The sequence below is a fragment of the Salminus brasiliensis genome, chromosome 15 (genome assembly GCF_030463535.1).
Source record: "Salminus brasiliensis chromosome 15, fSalBra1.hap2, whole genome shotgun sequence".
Lineage (NCBI taxonomy): Eukaryota > Metazoa > Chordata > Actinopteri > Characiformes > Bryconidae > Salminus > Salminus brasiliensis.
This window is the reverse complement of record NC_132892.1, coordinates 34,824,901-34,849,188: the sequence shown is the minus strand read 5'-3', so window position 1 is coordinate 34,849,188 and position 24,288 is coordinate 34,824,901. Positions and strand designations below refer to the sequence as shown.

General features: G+C 40.3%; 3 protein-coding genes across 4 annotated transcripts in view; 1 reads left to right on the top strand and 2 right to left on the bottom strand.

The window, feature by feature from the left end:
- Positions 1-1,121: 1,121 nt before the first annotated feature.
- Positions 1,122-6,116, bottom strand: pin1 (peptidylprolyl cis/trans isomerase, NIMA-interacting 1). Its single transcript, XM_072657163.1, has 4 exons — positions 5,979-6,116; positions 4,771-4,968; positions 3,600-3,710; positions 1,122-1,687 (listed from the first exon to the last, which is right to left on the bottom strand). Exons 1-4 carry the CDS (start codon positions 6,034-6,036, stop codon positions 1,578-1,580), a joined length of 477 nt encoding a protein of 158 aa, XP_072513264.1. The 5' UTR covers positions 6,037-6,116; the 3' UTR covers positions 1,122-1,577.
- A 2,406-nt stretch (positions 6,117-8,522) lies between these two features.
- Positions 8,523-12,511, top strand: ubl5 (ubiquitin like 5). Its single transcript, XM_072657167.1, has 5 exons — positions 8,523-8,610; positions 10,355-10,425; positions 10,697-10,780; positions 11,215-11,252; positions 12,232-12,511. The coding sequence occupies exons 2-5, from the start codon at positions 10,370-10,372 to the stop codon at positions 12,273-12,275; spliced, it is 222 nt and encodes a 73-aa protein (XP_072513268.1). The 5' UTR covers positions 8,523-8,610; positions 10,355-10,369; the 3' UTR covers positions 12,276-12,511.
- A 2,485-nt stretch (positions 12,512-14,996) lies between these two features.
- Positions 14,997-24,288, bottom strand: part of LOC140535672 (proto-oncogene vav-like) — a 52,390-nt gene continuing 43,098 nt past the window's right edge. Inside the window, exons 22-28 of one of the 2 annotated variants that reach the window (XM_072657103.1) lie at positions 23,988-24,092; positions 22,842-22,873; positions 21,262-21,372; positions 19,314-19,401; positions 17,374-17,500; positions 16,566-16,717; positions 14,997-15,919 (exon numbers count right to left, since the gene is read on the bottom strand). In XM_072657103.1, the coding sequence (XP_072513204.1) occupies positions 15,866-15,919; positions 16,566-16,717; positions 17,374-17,500; positions 19,314-19,401; positions 21,262-21,372; positions 22,842-22,873; positions 23,988-24,092 (669 nt within the window). In that variant the 3' untranslated portion in view covers positions 14,997-15,865. The remainder of the gene's footprint in view (positions 15,920-16,565; positions 16,718-17,373; positions 17,501-19,313; positions 19,402-21,261; positions 21,373-22,841; positions 22,874-23,987; positions 24,093-24,288) is intronic. The other variant, XM_072657104.1, reaches the window with a different exon arrangement.

Here is a 24,288-nt window from a genome sequence, read left to right as displayed (position 1 = left end):
ATTATTATTATTATTATTATTATTATTATTCATAATAACAATAATAATAATAATAATAAATAAAAACATAATGATGCCAAAAAAACTGTGGGGGGGGGGGGGGGATTATTACAGTGTTGTTTTAGAAATAAATGAAAAATATTCACATCAGTTGGCCTTCAAATGTCAGATGTCTTTATGTCTTTATATCAATACTCAAACAGCAGCACTGTCAGTTTAAAAGTTACTTTTAGTGCAGGTTATTTATGGGTACCAGAGGTTTAACCCCTTTCCCTTAAACTCTAAAAGTTCACTACATGGACGACACCATGGCGAGTCTACACCTCAAGAGGACCCAAATGTAGATCTGATCAAAAACCCCTGAAGATGTTTTTGTCAAACAGATTAAAATGAAAACAATCAAAGGTTATGAACTGACCCGCACCTGCCAGAAACTCTATCTTTATGCTTACATATTTTCATCTCACATTTTTGGAATGCGTTATTTAGAACACAGATGACTGTCTGTCAACTTGGGTTGCTCAGAACTTTTGATTTCCCCATGTTGAGGAAACACGAGTCGGGGAAATGAATATCCAGTTTAACGTGAGTTTAATGTTCTAAACTATGTAAAACGATGAAACACGAGAGAACACTTCAACAACTCGTTTTAAATTACTGCTACACTACATGTCCAAAAGTTTGTGGACACCCCTTCTAATGAATGAATCTAACTCCTCACTGACAGGTAATGGTGTTCTCTGTTGTGCCACACCAACCACACTCTTGTCGCTGATTGCAATCAAATCCTCACAGCAATGCTTCTTCTCCAGAATCTAGTAGAAAGTCTTCTTCTCTGGACAGTAGAGACAGTTACTCCAACAGAAGCAGGATCAGCTCTTTTAATACCCTTGATTTCAGAAGAAACAGTGAATGAGGTGTCCAAATACTTTTGTCCATATAGTGTAAATAGACAATCATATAAATAGTCAGAAAAACAAAAATCTCTCTCTAGCCGTCATGGTTTTAAATGACTGCTAAACTACATGTCCAAATGTTTGTGGACACCCCTTCTAATGAATACATTTACTACTTTATATTCCAATCATATAAACACTCAGATAAAAAAAAAAAACCAGCAGTTATTATAATTTTTATGTCTTTATTGGTAATTATTTAGGTTTGTTTCATCGTGAGGTTGCAGTGATGAGGTCAATGGTATAGATAGATGATGAATCATGAGATATTGGAAGAGGCTGGTGGATCAGCTGCTATTGTTGACATTGAACTTCAACCAAGAGTAAAGATGCAGTATGTTTAGCTTAGCTTAGCACAGGCTGTTTTATTATAATAACCATCATCTCCAGAGCCAGTCTCATCATCTGCTTGGTCTACGCAGCTCACTAGAATAATGATAACAATAAAAAAAACAGAGGGCTGTCTACCAGCCAAGCAACATCACTTAGCTGAATCTCAGAAAAACAAGTGTGTGTAACTTCGTGGCCTATTAAGAGTCCAGGGTTTCATACAGGGAGGGAAGTATGGAAGAAAGGATGGATGGATGGGGAAGGGGTGTTGGTGTTCGAGTGCTTGGCGAATTATCCTGTGCGGAGGATGATGTGGACGCCGGAGTCGGTGAACACTGGGCCGCTCATGTCTCCAATTTTCAGGGCGAACGAGGCTTCCTCAAACGGCTTCTGCATCTGACCTGGAAAACACACACACACACACACACACACACACACACACACACACACACACACACACACACACACAAACGAATACACACACCTTTAGAGTCATTGAGGGGTTCGGTGGGCTCATTGGCTCTGACCGAAATGTATCCCCACTCCCTGATTAGTACTGCGCTAGATAGGCAGGGACTATTTACGTTAAGCAATGAGAACAAAGACAATGGTGAATTCGGACACTTCATGCGTCAGCACAGTAACTGGCCTGTAAAAATCTTTGATCTATGTGTTGCTTAGAAACATCAGCCAGTCATTAACGAACTACATGCGAAAACGTGAAATTCACGTCCACTGAACGGCTCTACGTTCAGCCGACGTTGTGAGCTACGGTGTTTCCTAAAAAATGACAATGAAAATGTAAACATGGAGACATTTCAGTCGCAGCCATCATGTAGATACATGAAGAACCACTGACTGGAAACCTCACACAACTGTCAAAAGTAAATGCCATTGATGTTTCCAAATTTCTTTCAGAGAGGGTTTTAAAACGCTTGGTTCTAGATAAGCTCCCTCAGTCAGAGCTGTTCTACAGTGGAGGTTCTAGATAAGCTCCCCCAGTCAGAGCTGTGGTTCTACAGTGGAGGTGAAGGGAAGCAGACGTCTGAAGCTCTAATAAAAAGAAGCTCCTCACAGAAAGTTCTTCACCTAATGGTGATGAAGACGCTGCCTGATGCCTGAGACACTGTTCTACCAGAGTTCTGAGAAGAGTTCGGCTCTAGAACCTGCTTTTAAAATCAGATCATTAAAATGGTGGAGGGATACATGCTGCAGGGTGTAGTGCGGCTACAGAAAGTAGTCCCTAAAGAAAACTGGATTAGTTCAGATTCTCTATTCACTATTTAACCATCATCATCATCATCATTCCATATAAAACTCAGAAGACTCGTGTAGCTGCACTGGTGGGTTTGGATAGGAGATAAATTATAGGCTGTATCAGTGTGGTAGTCATGACGACCGACGCCTGCTTCCATTCACCACCACTGTAAAGAGATCAGAGTGGGTCAGTTTCTTTATTATACACCATTTGGACCACACTGGATGGCTATTTACACCTCAACCCTTGACTTATAAAGTTACGGCCTTTAAATTCAACTGCTCAGGTTAAAAGAATACTAACCAACTATGATTTGTTGGTTAATTTGAATTGGTTAAGATGCCAAAACTCCATCATTTAAACTCTATGTACATTCTTTTGTAAAGCCTTCCTAGTTCATCTAAGTATTTTGGGTTTGGTTTACTCAGTTTAGTCTATTTTTACTGTTTGCTTTTCTAAGATCAGCCACGTTCAGCTCCTCCTCCTCTGCTGCTGGGTTCTCTCTACACTGTAGCTTCCTGTAGCTGCTGCCCAGGTCATCAGATTCAGACCCCTGACTCTGGCCTACAAAGCCAAGACTGGACCAGCCAGCCCCTCCGTACTTGATGGCGATGGTCAATCAAAAGCCAATCTGCACCGAGAGCCCTTCCAGCTTCAAGTACGGCTCGGCTCGACCCGCCATCCTTTAAGATCCACGGAAGACGAGCGTCCAGACTTTTTACTGTCCTGCACCGAAGTGGTGGAACGAACTTCCCCTGGGTGTCCGAACAGCAGAGTCCAACATTCACTGTCCTCAAACCCAGACTGAAGACCCTCCTCTTCAGAGAGGACTTGGGTGAGGTGTAGTGTTGAGTAGTCTGGTCTTCTGTATTTAGTAGTATCTAAGCTTCGAGGGATCTTCTGGATTCTAGCCGTCTGCTAAAGACGTAAACGTTCTGCAAAGTCTTATTAAATATGAGAAAGTGTCTAAACTAACTCTGCTTATAAGATCTTGCAGAGTGTTTGCTGCACACTCGCCTTCAAATCTGTGTATATGTGGTGTGTGTATGTCTTACCCCTGCCGAACATGCCGAGGTCTCCTCCATTTCGTGCTGAGCTGCAGTCACTGAACCGAGACGCCAACGTTTCAAAATCCTCCTCACCAGACTTTATCTGTTCTATGTACTCTACAAAACACACACACACATCTAATAAATCTCATTACAGTCTTACAAACACACTGGAATTAATTAATTACTGCAAATGCGTAAACACTGACGAGCCAAAACATTAAGACCCCTCCCAGCAGAAGGTGATGGTGCTGATTTAACAGCAGAGCTGCACGTGAAGGTCTGGGTTCTCTGTTAGACAGTAACCAAATAATCGGTCCTCATAGTCATAGATGTGTTGGACGTGGAGAAATGGGCAGCGTGAAGACCTGAGACACTTCATCAGATCACTAGGTCCAGACGACGGAGGGTCGGGGCGTCTCCCAGAAGGTGTCTCGCACCCAAGGCTCACTAAAGGGGTGGCGAAGGCTACCACACTGGGTCTGAGCTGAAAGAGGGTCTTCTTCTGTGATGGTTATGTGAGGAACGTGTCAACACACAGTGCAGCGCCCCTGCTGGACGTAGTGCTGCATGGCTGCAGACCGGGCAGAGTGCCCATGCTGACCCTTGTCAGTGATCAGACGTACCTACAATGGCACACAAGCATCCGGACTGGACCTTAGAGCAATGGAAGAAGAAGAAGGCGGCGGCGGCCTGGTCTAACGAGGTCACTTGGACGGCCAGGTACGCACACGCTACTTACCCATTTACCTGCAGGAGGCGCCGGGTCAGTGCTGGATCTACGCCTCTTACAGGACTTCTTCAAGAATCTGCTGGTGCCAGATACCATAGATGATGCCTTCAGAGGTCAGAGACGACCATCAGCATATTAGGCAGGTCAGAGTCCAGAGCCAATATTTTCAATACTGATCCATCCCTTGTGAAAATGTGTGAAGTACTGTCCAAGTCCAAGCAGAAGTCCAAATTCTGCTTCTTTAGCCGCAGCTACGAGGCTCAGGAACCCAACAATCGTTAAAACCACACACAATCAATCCAGCTCATTACGATGGAGAACTTCTAGCCCCTAACGTTCAGCTACACCAACCACGTCTTGGCTGACCGAGCCCACCTGTGGGGAGGGGGAAGCTGAATCAGTCCCGTAACCCTTAAAAACACACTCTGTACTCTGTACTCTTACTCTGTATGAGCTGCAGGGCCTCCTCTTTGCTGCGGGTGATGTTCTCCTCTCTCCAGGACGACGGTCTGCGGGACTGGTTGTGTTTGACCAGCAGGTGAGAGCAGCGCACCTTGTCCACGGCTCCCGCGCCGTCACCCGCACCTGTCGGCCGCTCCCACTGACTGGCATTGGTGATGTGGTTGAAGTAGTATACCCTACCTGAGAGAGAGAGCAAAAGAGAGAGAGCGAGAGAGAGAGAGAGATATTATTATTATTATTAATAATAACAATAAAGCAGGAAAGCAGCACCGTGCAAAAGTTTGGGTACCCCCGAGAGATCTGAGTCCTCGGTTAGACAGCGTGAGAGTAGATGTGGATGTGGATGATCGGTCCAGCCCCTCCAACCGTTTTCAAAGGTGCTGAGGGATGGGGTGGAGTGGGTGGGGTGGGTGTTAATACCCCTTAACCCCCTCCAGACTGTCCCTTTACTGCACAATCTGTGCCTGAACAACTGTGTCAGTAGCAGATGCAGCACCATGCAAAAGTTTGGGTACCCCCAAGAGGTCTGAGCCCTTGGTTAGACAGCGTGAGAGTAGATGTGGATGTGGATGATCGGTCCAGCCCCTCCAACTGATCTCAAAGGTGCTGAGGGGTGCTGAGCAGCTGACCCACCCCAGGTCAGAAGGCGTGTCCGGATACTACAACCAACAGAGCCAGCAAACCACTCTGCCCAGTTTGGCCCCAGTTTGGCCCCAGACTGCTGCACTGGTGGCGATATTGCAGCCACTAGCTTCTCTGCAGGCACATTATTCAGCAGTGAGCTGAGTCTGCACCTCTTTAAATCCAGCCCCAGTCTGCAGCCCCTGGTAAACCCAGCCCAGCTCAGCCCAGCTCAGCCCAGCCCAGCTCAGCTCAGCTCAGCCCAGCCCAGCTCAGCCCAGCTCAGCCCAGCTCAGCCACCCCTAAACACCCGCAGCCCCGCAGCCCGGACCACCTCCAGAGCCGCTCCACCAGACTGCATGATGAAGTTCAGGCTGACCCCACGGTCATTAAAACACCTGGAGGAGGAGGAGGAGGAGGAGGAGGAGGAAGGAGCAGACCGCTGCTAATGCTAATAGCTAGCTAGTTAGCTTAGCGAGCTAGCTCAGCTCCAGCGCGTTTCCCGTTCATTCGCCTCATTCTGCCTAAAACAGGGGATAATCTGCGTGTTCGTGCGGTTGAAAGGTTACCTGAGCTCCGGCTCATGCGCTTCTCCCAGCCAGGAGGTAGTTTATCATCGTCTGACATGTTTAATAGTGTAAAAGTTACAGGAAGGAGAGATAGCGCTGCTGCTGCTGCTGCTGCTGCTGCTGCTGCTCACTGCAGTTCCCGCTCACTCCCACAGGGGGCGGGGCGTCAGCTAATAATAATAATACATTAATTAAAATTAAATTAAATTAAATACAATAAAATAAAATGTAATTAAATGAATAAAATAATATAACATTTAATAAAATAAATAAAATAAAATAAAATGTAATTAAATGAATAAAATAAAATAACATTTAATTAAATGAATAAAATAAAATAACATTTAATAAAATAATAAAATAAAATGTAATTAAATGAATAAAATAATATAACATTTAATAAAATAAATAAAATAAAATAAAATGTAATTAAATGAATAAAATAAAATAACATTTAATAAAATAAATAAAATCAAATAAAATAACATTTAATTAAATGAATAAAATAAAATAACATTTAATAAAATAAATAAAATAAAATAAAATGTAATTAAATGAATAAAATAAAATAACATTTAATAAAATAAATAAAATAAAATAAAATGTAATTAAATGAATAAAATAAAATAACATTTAATAAAATAAATAAAATCAAATAAAATAACATTTAATTAAATGAATAAAATAAAATAACATTTAATAAAATAAATAAAATAAAATAAAATGTAATTAAATGAATAAAATATAATAACATTTAATAAAATAAATAAAATAAAATATAATAAAATGTAATTAAATGAATAAAATAAAATAACATTTAATAAAATAAATAAAATAAAATAACATTTAATAAAATAAATAAAATAAAATAAAATGTAATTAAATGAATAAAATATAATAACATTTAAGAAAATAAATAAAATAAAATATAATAAAATGTAATTAAATGAATAAAATAAAATAACATTTAATAAAATAAATAAAATAAAATAACATTTAATAAAATAAATAAAATAAAATAACATTTAATTAAATGAATAAAATAAAATAACATTTAATAAAATAAATAAAATAAAATAAAATGTAATTAAATGAATAAAATAACATTTAATAAAATAAATAAAATAAAATAAAATGTAATTAAATGAATAAAATAAAATAACATTTAATAAAATAAATAAAATAAAATAACATTTAATTAAATGAATAAAATAAAATAACATTTAATAAAATAAATAAAATAAAATAAAATGTCATTAAATGAATAAAAAAACATTTAATAAAATAAATAAAATAAAATAAAATGTAATTAAATGAATAAAATAAAATAACATTTAATAAAATAAATAAAATAAAATATAATAAAATCAAATTTAATAAAATAAAATCAACTGAAATAAATAAATAAATGAGCAAAACACTTTTTATATTTTATATATATATATTTTTTTTTAAAATAATGAATAAATAAAAGTATATTTAATACATTATAATAATCAATTATTTTATTTTTAAAAATAGATAACATTCCAGACATTTAAACTAAAATATAAAAAAAAATCATGTATAAAAGCTGTACATTTTCAGTAAATTTCAGTGAATACAACTATTAATGAAAAACTGTTCATTTATTAACAAGAAACACGTTTTGTCATGGTACATCAAAAATGAAACAAATTAAGAAATAAGAACTATACATGCAACATGTGCACATGCACATCAGCGTTATATATAATTTTATTAAAATAATTTAAAATAAAATTAATACAAATTCTAGACTTTAGAAATTTACACAATACATAATTAGCTAAATATTCCCGAGTAAAAAACTCAAATGCACTCTCTAAAGAAAAAAAGAATAATAGAGCTGCATTCTGTCCTCAAATAAAAAAAATCATTAAAGGAGGCTAATTAAGAGATAAACTTTTAAAATAAATTAAACAAGAGCATGATCTCAATTAATATAAAAGGGCATTAAACGCGTCAAACTTTAAAATATATATATATAAAATAGCTAGTTATTAAATTTAAAAACAAAAATGCGCTTTTAGCTAAAAATAAACTAAGTATGAAATAAATTTATGAAGAGCTGTAATAAAGCAGAGGCGCGTCTGTATTTTGATTATTTTGGTTATTTTGATTATTTTGGTTATTTTGATTATTTGGGTTATTTTGGTTATTTGGGTTATTTTTGGTTATTTTGGTTATTTGGTTATTTGTTTATTTTGGTTATTTTGATTATTTTGATTATTTTGATTATTTTGGTTATTTTGATTATTTTTGTTATTTTGGTTATTTTGATTATTTTTGTTATTTTGGTTATTTTGATTATTTTGGTTATTTTGGTTATTTGGTTATTTGGTTATTTGGTTATTTTGGTTATTTTAGGGGTGTTTCTGATGGACGCTGTGCTCTTATTCTACTTCCTCTACGACATTTTAAACCGACGGCTGCCCCGTTGCAGTCCCGCCCTATTGTTCTGTGGATTTCTCATTTCATTGGTCAGTCCATCGCGTCAATCAACCTTTCGCGCTCCTGATTGGCTGTGGTCCTGAGCGTGTGTTCCTGAAGACGGTCCTCGTTGCCTGATCGTGGAGTGTTTTCAGTGTCTCGGGATCAAACGGCGGATTTGGTAAAGATGCCCTCAGTAGTGTGTGTTTTAAAGCGGGGCGGGCTGATACTCACTCACACACACACACACACTCACACACACACACACACACACACACATTACTGCAGGGTGATGAGGGAACAGCATGTGGGTATAAACCGCGTTATGCAGCGTTCATCAGTAGCATCAGCTCATACAGATACACAGCCAGCGAGGCTCTCCTGAGGCAGTGTAGACCTGTCTGTCTGTCTGTCTGTCTGTCTGTCTGTCTGTCTGTCTGTCTGTCTGCCTGTCTGTCTGTGTATCTATCTATCTATCTATGTGTCTGTCTATCTATGTGTCTGTCTGTCTATCTATGTGTCTGTCTATCTATGTGTCTGTCTATCTATGTGTCTGTCTATCTATGTGTCTGTCTGTCTATCTATGTGTCTGTCTGTCTATCTATGTGTCTGTCTGTCTATCTATGTGTCTGTCTATCTATGTGTCTGTGTCTGTCTATCTATGTGTCTGTGTCTGTCTATCTATGTGTCTGTCTATCTATGTGTCTGTCTGTCTATCTATGTGTCTGTCTATCTATGTGTCTGTCTATCTATGTGTCTGTGTCTGTCTATCTATGTGTCTGTGTCTGTCTATCTATGTGTCTGTCTATCTATGTGTCTGTCTGTCTATCTATGTGTCTGTCTATCTATGTGTCTGTGTCTGTCTATCTATCTATCTGTCTATCTATGTATCTGTCTGTCTATCTATGTGTCTGTCTATCTATGTGTCTGTCTATCTATGTGTCTGTGTCTGTCTATCTATGTGTCTGTGTCTGTCTATCTATCTATCTGTCTATCTATGTATCTGTCTGTCTATCTATGTGTCTGTCTATCTATGTGTCTGTGTCTGTCTATCTATGTGTCTGTGTCTGTCTATCTATCTATCTGTCTATCTATGTATCTGTCTGTCTATCTATCTGTCTGTCTATCTATGTGTCTGTCTATCTATCTATGTGTCTGTCTATCTATGTGTCTGTCTATCTATGTGTCTGTCTGTCTATCTATGTGTCTGTCTGTCTATCTATGTGTCTGTCTATCTATGTGTCTGTGTCTGTCTATCTATGTGTCTGTCTATCTATGTGTCTGTGTCTGTCTATCTATCTATCTGTCTATCTATGTATCTGTCTGTCTATCTATGTGTCTGTCTATCTATGTATCTGTCTGTCTATCTATGTGTCTGTCTATCTATCTATGTGTCTGTCTATCTATGTGTCTGTCTATCTGTCTGTCTATCTATGTGTCTGTCTGTCTATCTATGTGTCTGTCTGTCTATCTATGTGTCTGTATCTATGTGTCTGTCTATCTATCTATGTATCTGTCTGTCTATCTATGTGTCTGTCTATCTATCTATGTATCTGTCTGTCTATCTATGTATCTGTCTGTCTATCTATGTATCTGTATCTATGTATCTGTCTGTCTGTCTGTCTATCTATGTATCTATCTATCTATCTATCTATCTATCTATCTACCTGTCTGTCTGTCTATGTATCTATCCACCTGTCTGTCTGTCTGCCTGTCTGTCTGTAATGGGAATTAGCAAGTTATTGTTTTTTAATATCAGCTTGTTGAGGCTGAGGCTGTTGGGGGGGTTCAGACTGAGTACTAGTTACAGCAGTAAAGATCACTGAGCAGAGTCTGAATACATGTGTTATTGTTGTTGTTATTATTATTATTATTATTATTATTATTATAATTTCTGTAACTTTGTGATGTTTTCTGTTCTACAGTAAAGAAGCGCAGACATGATTGAGGTGGTGTGTAACGACCGGCTGGGCAAAAAAGTCAGGGTCAAGTGCAAGTATCCTTTTAAACATTCATGCTGTGGACTGTGCTGACCTTCCTCACACCTCACACTCATTCTGTTAATCTACTATTTCAGCTTCAACCAACTCAACCAATGTTTTTTATATATATATATAGTTTGTGTGTTATTTTTATAGCATAATAAGTGATGTGATGTTACAGTGTATCACTGTCCTGATCTGAAGGAGAAACTATTAAAGAAGTCTACAGTCTGATTTCTATCGGTCACTTATGTGTGTGTGTGGACCTTAGCGGTTTGTATCCAGCTCTGAGGACACTATTGGAGATCTGAAGAAGCTGATTGCTGCTCAGACCGGCACCCGATGGGACAAAATTGTTCTCAAGAAATGGTGAGTTTCATTGTCTTAAATAGAGAAAAAAAAATATATATACATACATACATCTTTCAGTGACACAAAATATTCAGTTATTATTATTATTATTATTGGCATCCTATCATTAGTACTTAAACCACACCGTAGTTGTATCTGACTCGGACCCCTGGATTCAGATCTGGATTATATCACATGGTGACTGGTTTTCCACACGTGGATTAAGCCCAGTCTCAGACTAAACTTCTGTGCTAATGGTGATTCCCAATTGGACATTCTGTTCATGCTAGATTTGAGCTTAATCCGGATCTGGGAAATTAGCCCTGTGTGTCTTAATTTGGCATTCAGTGCGAGTCCAGCAGATGACCTCTCCAGGTTCTTCTTCAGGTTCCAGTCTTCCACCATTTACCTGCTTCACCTCCTGTTCTTCTGGCTCTCTCTCTCTCTTGCAGGTACACCATATTCAAGGACCATGTGACCCTGGGAGACTGTATCCTTTCACACGCTCGCTGCAGAGATGTCTTCAGGGTGGAGACTGGGGTGCTTATCGGTTTGACTGGTACCAGTGAGAATACCAGTCACCATACCCAGTCCTGATGTTTAACACTGGAGTAACAAGAAGCAGTTTTCTTCATAAAGAGACCTGGTTTAATAATTAATCAATAACAAAGTCAAAATAAAATATAAGTCACACAGCTTTGTGGGTAGTTCCACCCCAGTTAATATAATTAAATAATATGTAATATTATTTATGTATATAAATATGTATATATGTAAATATGTAATGTTATATTAGAGTGAGAACTGACCATCATATATCAGTCTAACTGCAAAACACACACTTAAAATGATTTAACTTTATTATAGTTATAGGGAGGAGATGATGATGATGATGATGATAATATTAGGAAGTGTCATAGATTTAGTCCTAACTAAACGGTATGTGGCACCTATAAGCAGTTTCTGATTTCATGGTGGATCTAATTGTGCAGAATTATTATTTATGAGGAAAATGTGAATTAAGTCAATATTAAACCTGCTAGTGTCCTAAAATGCCGACACTCATCACAGTTAGCTTGATGCTAACGTAACAGCCAAATCCCCATTAGCAGTGTCCTCGCTGGGCTACCATACAGACAATAGCCACTTAGAGTTTAACTGGTCTAGAAAGCTGTGACATGTCCCACCAGTAGCCATTGTTTTGAAAGCCACACCCCCTCTCCCAAGACAACCAATAAGAACAGTGGTCATTAATTTGCATGAAAATGGAGTGAATTAGAGGCTAAATCTTATCGTACTCGCTGAATTACAGCTTTTATGTTCTGTTTTTTACTGGGGTTTAAGCAGTAATTCAGTCTCTATAAAAACAGACTAAAGAAAAATTCTAGATTTATTGATTTTTGTCTGATAATTCTTCGCAGTGTGTGTTTTTGTGTGTGTTTGTGTGTTCCTTCACTTCTCTTCATCAGATGAGATCCATGATGGGATGAACCTGGAGCTTTATTACCAGTAGAGGGCAGCGCTGAGACACACATACACCCCCTCCACACACTGTACAGCCAGCACACATGTTAAATCACACACACTCTTGAGTCTCTACATAACTGGTTCTTTTATCACACACACACACACCATTTGGACACCAACAAAATGAGAAGTATTGTTGATCAGATCTGATTAAAGCAGGAACTCTTTGTTCAGTTGTTTTTGTTTTGATATTTGGAAATAAAAGATATTTATATACATTAAGCTGCTGATCCTCCTTCTTTAGGTTCTTAACATTGAATTAACAGACGTTCTTGATCTGTTTGGGAGAGTATGTGAGCTCTCCTGTAGCTGGTCTTCTGGTTGGCTGGCTACTTATCTGTCAAACATGGTGGTGGATGCCACTGTGACCTGAGGATCACTGGTTCGAAGCCTGAGCCTCAGCTCCAGAGAGCTGCAGGAGGCCTTGAGTAGATACATGCCCCCCCCCTTTACTTCAGAGTGATGCTGACCAGCATAACTGGCCAGGTCTCTATCAGCTGATGCATCAGAGCTGGTACCCAGTGCTCTCCTTGGTGACATTGTATCGGCGGCAAGTGGAGATACGAGGGTTTAAAAGACTTCTGTAGAATCTGAAGCTTTAAGCTTTTTACTCCAGTAAAAGTGTAAAAGTACTGGTTTCAGAACCACTTTTAAAGTAAAAGTAATGGAAGGAAAATAAAGGCTGAAAGCTTAGGCCGCACCACAGGGGTCTATAGTGCACTACCCCCCCCCCCCTCCCCAAAACCCCATTTCTCTAAAAGTCATAATGAGGAGAATGATCTATTAAAATGTTGATGTTAAAAATGTTGGGCTGCACTAGGCTCCTGTTTCAGCTGCAGATCTGCCCATTGAAAATGAAGCATTTCAGTAATATCAGCTCTATTAAAGGAGCGTCTCTGTGCTCTACTGAGCATCAACATGAGCTTCATGGAGGAAAATATGAGGAGTCGTTGTCTAGAAGTTCTGTAAAGCTGCAGAAAGTCAGACTTCAGAGGCGTGTGATCAATAAGCTTTATTGGAGTGTAAATGTGGGGCTCAGTCGGGACGTTTCACTGCAGCTCTCTTGAGTCTCTGCCACGGACACAGTCTTCATACTAGACTACAGACGTCTGCTGTGAGCTCGCTGGAGAGGGACGGGACGTGTGCAGGTGTGATGATCTCTTATAAACCAATAGGGAGTCAGAATGGAGTCTGTTTATACTTCTCATCCAATCAGGATCAGACTCTCACTTTCCGGATGGAGAGATTTATCTGGAGAGGGTTTTTATTGATGACGAGCCGGAATGAAAACAAAGGGAAATGAAATAGGAGAACGAGGCTGATTTTAACATGTAAGGAGGAGAAAGTTCAGATAATTGGGGGGAAAATGTGAGAAGTAGAAGTAAATAATTACTCCAGTAAAGTTTAGATAAGCAACATTTCTACTGAAGTAAAGTACTTAATTACTTCACAGTCCTCACCCTCCCAGTGTTGGGAGCATTACATGTGATGGGGAGAGTACTAACGAGAGGGTTGGCTAAAATGGGGGTGGACATGCTTTGATACTTTGATAGTCTCATTTTTTCAATATATAATGTTCAGTATATACAGGTATTATATATAGGTACTAAGATGTACATAATCCATATGAGACATTATAGGTTATATAATATTACTAGAGCATATCACATGTAAGTATAATGTATGTATACATATAAACATATATATATATATATATATATATATGCATAATATCTACATCTCCTATATATATATAGATATATATATAGATATAAATACACTATATGTGACACAGTATTGGGACACTTGCTTACTGTCACTTACTGTCCAGAGAAGAATGCTTTCTACTAGATTTTGGATGAGGAGCATTGCTGTGAGGATTTGGGATTTGATTGCATTCAGCAACAAGAACTTTACTGAGGTCAGGATGTTGAACGATGATCACCACTCCACCTTATCATCCATCCTTATTCCAGAGAACACAGTTCTTCCACTGCTCCACAGCTCCTCAATGCTGGGGGGCTTTATACCCCTCTAGCCCACGCCTGGCATTATTAGGCAGCATGGAGCCAATAGGGTCATGATGCTGATCTGCTCCAGAGAGTCCTATTCTATTGGCAGTACTTCTTCTCTACAGGGACTAGACAGGCTGTGTGTGTGTGCATTTGCACATCTGCACGAAGGGGTGTCCACAAACTTTTGGCCATTTAGTGTACATAGATAGTATTGCATACAGGTGCTTAAATATGGGTATATCGGAAATATGACCTCACATCCTTATCTCATTTTCTTCTGAATTCTGACGTACTTTTCAGGCCCTTCTAAAGTCGATCCAGGAGAAAAGTGGGTCAGGGTTGTATGAAGGTGGCTAACAGCTTTCTCTGCTGACCACTGGCACATTATGTTGCATATTTCCCAAAATAATGCTTTAAAAACAGGCCCAAAACTCAAAAAAATCAAATTTCCCCAATATTCTCAAAATGAGACGAACTGGATGTTTCGACTGGATGGAAGATGAGCTAACTTGCTGAGAGGGCATTTCTGCTGGCCGAGCTTCATGAGACTGACCCCTGTACAATAAAATAATATTAATAAAACTCTTGCTGACTCAGAACTTGCTTATAATAGAAGTGGACGACTGGCAGCTGCAGCATTTCCACAGACTCAGTTCTGATAGCCAGTAATAATGATTCATCCCGGCATGTGATCACAGTGTGGTTTCAGTCCCCACAGCTGAGCTTTATTGAATTACAGTTACAGACAGGCTCGCTCTCTCTCTCTCACACACACACACACACACACACTCATATTTCAGAAGGACTGGGGCATTATCCTTTACAAAGTCCCCCATTCCCTTCTGCACTAGTTACAGTTAAATACCCCTCGTCTTCCAATCAGAGCGAATCTCCTACAGACTAAATGACCAAAACAGCGGCCAGTAAGTTAAGTACCAGAAATGAGCATAAATGACTCCCTGAACGACTCAGTGAATCTTCACACTACAGCACTGTGTCTGAAATGAAACCAGATCAAATTTCATTGGTTAACTGTCAGGTGAAATGCATAGTGGACCCATATACTGTGTAAACAAGGAGCCTTAAGACTCGTCCAGGTGGACAGTGGTTAGCACACACACCCGGAGGTGCATTTTTATTACTGTTATGACGTCAAGATAAATGGACATTTACGCTAAATGTCCTGGAGAGTATCCAGAAGTTCTCCTAGTGAAAAAACAGGAGCTTGAATAGTTCAGTAATTTGGAATAATCAGGCAGTTTTCCTAATTAGTGCCTACCTGAAGCATCGGGAGCTGGTTATATACGCTGTGTGAATGAAGCTATATAACTTCAGTGTGTTCTTATATAAACATTATACTCGCTATATTCACATTTCAGAGGTCAAGACTCAGTCGGCCTACATCTAAATTTGAATTCCATAAAACGTGATTTTCACTAAGAGCGATTCAGTGAGAGTCAGATGAGAGAGAGTGAACGACTCAGTGAATCAGGGAGTCACACAGCTGGAGTCAGAACTGAGGGATTCGAAGAGTCGTTCTGTGTGTGAGTGAATCGGGGAATCAGCAGTAGTCTGAATGTTCCTCCTCTACGTAGTTAGAAGGAAACAAGCCCACCTACAGAGAGACAATCACTGATTACTTATATATAATATATACAGGAACTGACATGCACATCATCCATATGAGACATTATAGGTTATATATATATATATATATATATAAATACACTATATGTGACACAGTATTGGGACACTTGCTTATTCATTCATTGTTCATTCATAACTGTCTGTCTCTACTGGCCAGAGAAGAAGGCTTTCTACTAGATTTTGGATGAGGGGCATTGCTGTGAGGATTTGATTGCATTGAGCAACAAGAACATTATTAAGGTCAGGATGTTGAACGATGATCACCCCTCCTCATCATCCACCATCATTCCAGAGAACTCAGTTCTTCCACTGCTCCACAGCTCCTCAGTGCTGGGGGGCTTTATAATACCCCTCTAGTCCACGCCTGGCATTATTAGGCAGCATGGTGCCAATAGGGTCATGATGTTGATCTGCTCCAGAGAGTCCTATTCTATTGGCAGTACTTCTTCTCTACAGGGACTAGACACTAGACAGCAATGAGTGCAACTAAAAGTAGCTGAATGCATTCATTAGAAGGGGTGTCCACAAACTTTTGGCCATTTAGTGTAAATAGATAGTATTGCATGCAGGTGCTTAAATATTGGTATATAGGAAATATGACCTCACATCCTTACCCTGCCATACACCTCTCCTTTCCACCAGCCGTTGTGGGCTTTCTTTGAGATGATTTTCACAGTGTCTCCTTCTCTCAGAGACAGCTCAGTGCGATCACGTGCAGAGAAATCGTACCTCACCTTCGCTGTACCAAAATACCGCTCACTCATACCTACACACACATCACACACACACACACACACACACACACATCACACATCACGCCACATTTTAGTTGTGCAGCTGCAACCAACCACTGCTCGGCTTTTGTCAAGCAGTTCATTCAACCCCCATAAAAGCCATCAGATAGGTCTGGATATTATCTAGATATTTAGTTTTTATTATGAATTCATTTGGTTTTAGTTTGATATAAGAGAAGCTGTTTAACTGTGTTTTTATGTGATAGAAAGTGCTATGCTGCTGTGAGACACACACTCATACATTCAAAATAAAGGTGCTACAGGGGGGTTCCTTCAGTGATGCCATAGAAGAAGAGGAAGAACCAATTCTGGTTCCATTTTGAATCATGTTTATAAAAGGGACCTGTGTGAGTGTGAAGAAACCTAATTTAAAATTCACAAAGTTTCTTTACACTCTCAGATACGATGGCTGAATGCAATCAGATCCTCACAGCAATGCTGCTCCAAGCCTTCTTCCCTGGAGAGAAGCTTTGATTTCAGAAGAAATGGGCAGGTGTCCCAATACTTTTGTCCACACTGAGTAGGTCTAAGTGTTGTTGTTGTTCTTTTTTTATGGCATCGCTCAAAATACCCTGTGTAGCACCTTTATTTTGAGGGTGGGCGGAAGGGTGTGTGCAGGGTGTGTTACCTCTGGAAGGTTGGTGTGTGTACGAGGACACACTCTGCTCAGGCTGTTTGAACGGGATCAGCAGTCGAGTGTCTACGTCTTTAAAACACTCCTTCAGGGAGTTCTCCTGGTAGTACTGAACCAGATCCTGAGAGGGAAACATCAAGAGAAACATCAGGAGAATCATCAAGAGAAACATCAAGAGAAACATCAGGAGAATCATCAAGAGAATCGTCAAGAGAAACATCAAGAGAATCATCAAGAGAAACCTTAAGAGAAACATCAAGAGAAACATCAAGAGAATCATCAAGAGAAACTTTAAGAGAATCATCAAGAGAAACATCAAGAGAATCATCAAGAGAAACATCAAGAGAATCATCAAGAGAATCATCAAGAGAATCCCCGGCACAGCGCTTCAGGACCGTTCTGAAAATGTGTGACGTGAAGAACCTTCATTTAGAACCCAAGAAGGTTCTTTACATAGTAGAAGGTTCCAAACACTGATAGCAGCATTAATGTAGTCTGAACCTGGTTCACATCTGGAACCACCTGGAATGATTGCCCAGAGGTGGGCCAGATGTTGGTTTTCGGAACCCATATCTAGACCCAGAGCCGGCCCAAGGCATACTCCAATTACGCGGCTGCTTAGAGCCCCAATGCCACCAGGCCCCCCCCCCAAGAGCACCAATAATTTATGATAAAAAATATATATTTATATGAATTTATTTTAGGTTCTAGGATAAAGGCCCGGGCCCGGGCGCTTCCGGGCATTCCCTACGAAATGATGAAGCATCTGGTGCTGAGGTGGTGGTATGGAGGGCCCCAAATGAAAATCTGCTAGGGTCCCATAAAGGCTTGGGCTGGCCCTGCATTTATATTTGCAATTGCCTTGATTTACATCTGCTGAACGAAAATACAGCAGCATTTAGCATAATTATATTATGCAATATAATAATAATTATTAATAATAATAATTGTTCATTATTAATTATTATAATCACTGTACTATAATATTTAATATCACAGCTGTTACAGATGTGAGAGGGCAGCATCTCATCCACCTGTAAACCACCACCACCACCACTCTCAGGACCGACTCACCACTCAACCACTAGTTTAATCATTAAAAAATTCCAGCAGCCACATCTGGGCCACTACGGGCTGGGTATGTGGGCCAATGAATGGCTGGTGTGGCCCAGGTTCGAGCCACCTGGATACGTGTTATATTTAATAAATGTGACATTAAATGTTTTTCAAACTAAAGAACTGGAGCATGTATTTTGTAATGTATGGGTGGAGGCCGGCTGCATGGGTAGAACACAGGTGAACCTTTGATCCAGGTCAGAGAACAAAGCAAATGATCAAAATCCAGAAGAAACGTCAGGACACTTCAAACAAGCCAGAGACTCCAACCAGAGGAGCTTAAGAGGAGTCCTAATCAGTGCCATCATGAGCAGCAGGAGATGAGCCTCAGGTGAAGGGCGGAGCTTAGCCCTTGCACATGACCTGTACATTAGCGTCCCACTGGACCAGAAGAGGGGGACATTACATATTTAAACCGGGAATAGAATCTTTTCTGATAATAAAAATGTAACTTAACTTAAAGTGAAATGCTTAGCAAATGTGAAAGTCCTGAATTCAATCGTAAGAATAAAGAAATCAAGCAATAAAACTTTAGAAATGTTCATGTTCTACTGACTAAAAACTGACAGCTGTGCGAATGTATGTTTTCTACCAAGACTGACCGAACGGTGCGACCGAACATGTTTAAGGACACTCTAGAAATTTGATCATTTTCAGGGGAAATGTACCCATCATTTTTTAAGATGTTTTATCTTTAAGCATCAGCGTTCAGTTATAAATCAGCAATGACAACAAACAGCAAAACACTGGTAGACCTTGTTTATTAATGAGAAGCAGTGTTACCATGGTGCTATTCGCTCTTTTGTGTGTTTACTTACAATGAGACCCTTGAAGGCTTTCTTATCGTTGATCCTGTAGAGGCCTTCAGCCAGAGTGATCTTAATGTGCCTGATATCCATATTGAACCTGAGAGAGAGGATCATACTGTCTTATTCATCTTCATATGTTTAATTCTGATCTTATACAGATGTACCTTCTGTTTAGGCCTCAGTGTGTGAATGTATCTCTTGTGAGGTTTTAATCCAATTAACCCATTCAGTCCAACCAAACCTTCAGTCCAACCAAACCTTCAGTCCAACCAAACCTTCAGTCTAACCATTCACCCTAATTAAATATTCACCCTAATCAAACCTTGAGCCCAACCACATCTTCACCCCAACCACATCTTCACCCCAACCACATCTTCACCCCAACCACATCTTTAGCCCAACCATTCACCCTAATAAAACCTTCACCCCAACCAAACCTCTAGCCAAACCAAACCTTCACCCTAATCACACCTCTAGCCCAACCAAACCTTCACCCTAATCACACCTCTAGCCCAACCAAACCTTCACCCTAATCACACCTCTAGCCCAACCAAACCTTCACCCTAATCACACCTCTAGCCCAACCAAACCTTCACCCCAACCAAACCTCTAGCACAACCAAACCTTCACCCTAATCACACCTCTAGCCCAACCAAACCTTCACCCTAATCACACCTCTAGCCCAACCAAACCTTCACCCCAACCAAACCTCTAGCACAACCAAACCTTCACCCTAATCACACCTCTAGCCCAACCAAACCTTCACCCTAATCACACCTCTAGCCCAACCAAACCTTCACCCCAACCAAACCTCTAGCACAACCAAACCTTCACCCTAATCACACCTCTAGCCCAACCAAACCTTCACCCTAATCACACCTCTAGCCCAACCAAACCTTCACCCCAACCAAACCTCTAGCACAACCAAACCTTCACCCTAATCACACCTCTAGCCCAACCAAACCTTCACCCCAACCAAACCTCTAGCCCAACCAAACCTTCACCCCAACCAAACCTCTAGCACAACCAAACCTTCACCCTAATCACACCTCTAGCCCAACCAAACCTTCACCCCAACCAAACCTCTAGCCCAACCAAACCTTCACCCCAACCAAACCTTCACCCTAATCACACCTCTAGCCCAACCAAACCTTCACCCCAACCAAACCTCTAGCACAACCAAACCTTCACCCTAATCACACCTCTAGCCCAACCAAACCTTCACCTTAATCACACCTCTAGCCCAACCAAACCTTCACCCCAACCAAACCTCTAGCCCAACCAAACCTTCACCCTAATCACACCTCTAGCCCAACCAAACCTTCACCCTAATCAAACCTCTAGCCCAACCAAACCTTCACCCTAATCACACCTCTAGCCCAACCAAACCTTCACCCTAATCAAACCTATAGCCCAACCAAACCTTCACCCTAATCACACCTCTAGCCCAACCAAACCTTCACCCTAATCAAACCTCTAGCACAACCAAACCTCTAGTGAAATAAAAGCTTCAGCCCAACCAAACCTTTGGCCTAACCAAACCTGTAGCCCTGCCAACATTTACTACAACCCAACCTTTACTCTTTTACAACCTTTACAACCTTTACAACCTTTACTCCAACCACACCTTCACCCAACCCACACATTTACCACACTCTCAGTGCACTATATTGTTACCCTACCAATACCTTCACCCCAACCACAACTTCAGCCAAATCACACCTTCACCCGAACCACACCTTCACTCTAATCAAACCTTCAACCCAACCCAACCACACCTTCACCCTAACACCTTTAGCTCAACCAAAACACATTCACTCCACAAACACATCCACACTAGGGTTAGGGTTATTCATACACACTATTTTTGCCTTATTGTCTAGAAACAGCATTTACCTGCATTAACATGCATGTCTTTGTGTGTGTGTGTGTGTGTGTGTGTGTGTGTGTGTTTTACTTGATGCTGATGGCAAACTCTCCGCCGTCTTTCTGCCGAACCAGAAACGTCCCGTCAGAACGAGAGATCAGCAGACTCTTCGCCTCTGCTCGGTCCATGTTACCTGCATGCCTGAGACAGAAATTTCTTTTAAAATCTGGTATCAACTAAGAACCAGATAGTCCTGTTCCACCCCCAACACCAGCTTCCCATTCCACCTTAAAGAGTGCAGTCCTCTATAGGCACATCCTCCATAGGTATGTCCTGTATGGGCACAAGTTCTATAGGATGTCCTCTACAGGCACATAGGCTTTTACAGGCAAGTCCTCTATAGAAACATCCTCTATAGGCAAGTCCTCTATAGGCATGCCTTCTATAGGATGCCGTAATGCCGTAAATGTATAGGAATGACCTTTCTAGACATACACTCTATAGGCAAGTCATCTATAGGCACACCCTCTATAGGTAAGTTCTCTATAGGCATGTCTTCTATAGAAACATCCTCTATAGGCAAGTCCTCTATAGGCAAGTCCTCTATAGGTAAGTTCTCTATAGGCATGTCTTCTATAGAAACATCCTCTATAGGCAAGTCCTCTATAGGCAAGTCCTCTATAGGTAAGTTCTCTATAGGCATGTCTTCTATAGGAATGACCTTTAGATAATGACACATCCTCTATAGACACATCCTCTATAGGCACATCCTCTATAGACACATCCTCTATAGACACATCCTCTATAGATACATCTTCTATTGACACATCCTCTATAGACACATCCTCTATAGATACATCCTCTATGGGCACATCCTCTATAGACACATCCTCTATGGGCACATCCTCTATAGACACATCCTCTATAGGCAAGACCTTTATAGGCACATAGGTAGTGTGGGTGGTGTGCATTGGTGGTCTTAGCCTTCCTGGGGCCCTAAGTAACACCTGACTGACTTCTACATCCTCTACTAAAGGCAGTGATGTCATTATGAGAAAGCTGGCAGCTAACCATGATGAATACTTGTGGTGAATGGTCTTAAAAGCTAATGCTAGGTCAAACAAAGCAAGCAGCACTGCAGTTACACATGTGGACAAAAGTATTGGGACACCTGCTCATTCATGGTTTCTTTTGAAATCAACGGTATTAAAAAGAGTTGATCCAGCTTTTGTTGGAGTAACTGTCTCTACTGTCCAGAGAAGAAGACTTTCTACTAGATTCTGGAGGAGGAGCATTGCTGTGAGGAGTTGATTGCGTTCAGCAACAAAAGCATTAGGGAGGTCAGGATGTTGGATGCTAATCACCACCTAACCTCATCATCCTCAACTCCTCAACTCATCCCATCCTAAAAGTCCTGGATGGAGCTTCACCACCATCATTCCAGAGAACACAGTTCTTCCACTGCTCCACAGCTCCTCAATGCTGGGGGGCTTTATGTTTAATGGCCAGATTACACAGCTTGATTCATAAACACTGCTCAGCAAGCATGCGGCCTATATATGATTATAGCTCACTTCTCCATAGGAAGTAAAAATGTAAATGTGCGATACAGTATTGAATATTGTAATATTGTAATGTGTGTGTGTGTGTGTGTGTGTGTGGTTTCTCACCAGATGAAGCCCGTTAGATCAGGAGTTTGTCTCTGAGAAAAGAGAAAACACAACCATGTCAACTCATCTCAGTGTGAGCATGAGTACAGATACAATCAGCCTTTCACACACAGCAAGGGTTAGGGCCCCGGTATACTTTCCTCGAGACAAAGCTCACAAGATTTGTGTGAAGTCCAACCCACCTTCACGAGTTTACAAGCTCACAAACTCTCTCTGCACATAAGGGGTTTTGGCTGTGCTGTGTACTGTATTACCCACCAGTACTGCAGGGGGCGCTATTCATAAAAGAGGACAAGCTACTAAAGTAGGATTGTACACTGTAAAGATCAAATCAGGTTTTTAGACACTCTTTCTGCAATACCTGAAGTGTACCGAGGCCTTTAGAGGGGATCACACTGTGTATTTTTGGAGTTGCCAGGCAACAGCAGCACTGTAATGATCAATGAGCTGGATTTCAGCAGATAGGAAGCTAGCTAAAGTCACCTAGCTTACCTTGCTAGCTATCATACGTACAGAGAAAAAGTTCCTACACTGATCAGAGGTTGGAGTTTTAACCTTTTTGCTGATGTAACTGTAAATCAGCCCTGTTTTCAGAATGGAGGAAGCAGTCTGGTTGATGTTCTATAGCGTGGCTAGCTAATGATCGTTTTGATGTAAATAGTTGGAAAGATCTGAAAATTATGAGGCTTTTGTTCCTTTGTTTTGTTTGAAAGGTTGCATGACTCCTACATTAGCCTTTCATGACATATGTACATCAGAAAGAACCTACATACTGTACTGTACACAGATTTATCCCAATTAGCCGCGGTCACAGCACTTAGCAATGAGCTGAATTTGCATCAAAATGGATAAAAACAGCATTTATGACCCATAATGAAATCTGGTCAGTGGAAATATATGACATATAACGAATTCACTTAATACAACATATATTTGTAACATATTAGAATATATATATAAATATATATATATATTATATATTTTTTTTTTCATAACCTGTATTTGATATAAAGGAAGACACAAACACACATCTCTTCCACTGAAAACAGTTCAGAACACACACACACACACAGTGTGATCCCCTCAGAGCACAACCTACAGATGTTCAGAAATAAATAAATAAAATAGCTGGGAGTGTAATTTGACCTTGAAACTTGATGACCTCTTGAGCCCCGCCTCACTCACCGGTAAGAAGGGCTGCACTTTGCCGCAGGGGAACCAGCCGACCTCTCCTACAGTCAGATTCCTGCCCTGAAATACACACACACAGTGCTTTTTATTATGGGAATGCAGGCCTGTTTATTTAATTAACCTTATTTAACCTTGTGAGGAGGGGTTTCCCCTTCCCTAACAGACCCATATATGGATGGATGTAGGAAGGATGGATGGATAAATGAATGATTGGATGAAATGATGGATGGTAGTGTCATATGATGGATAGATGGAT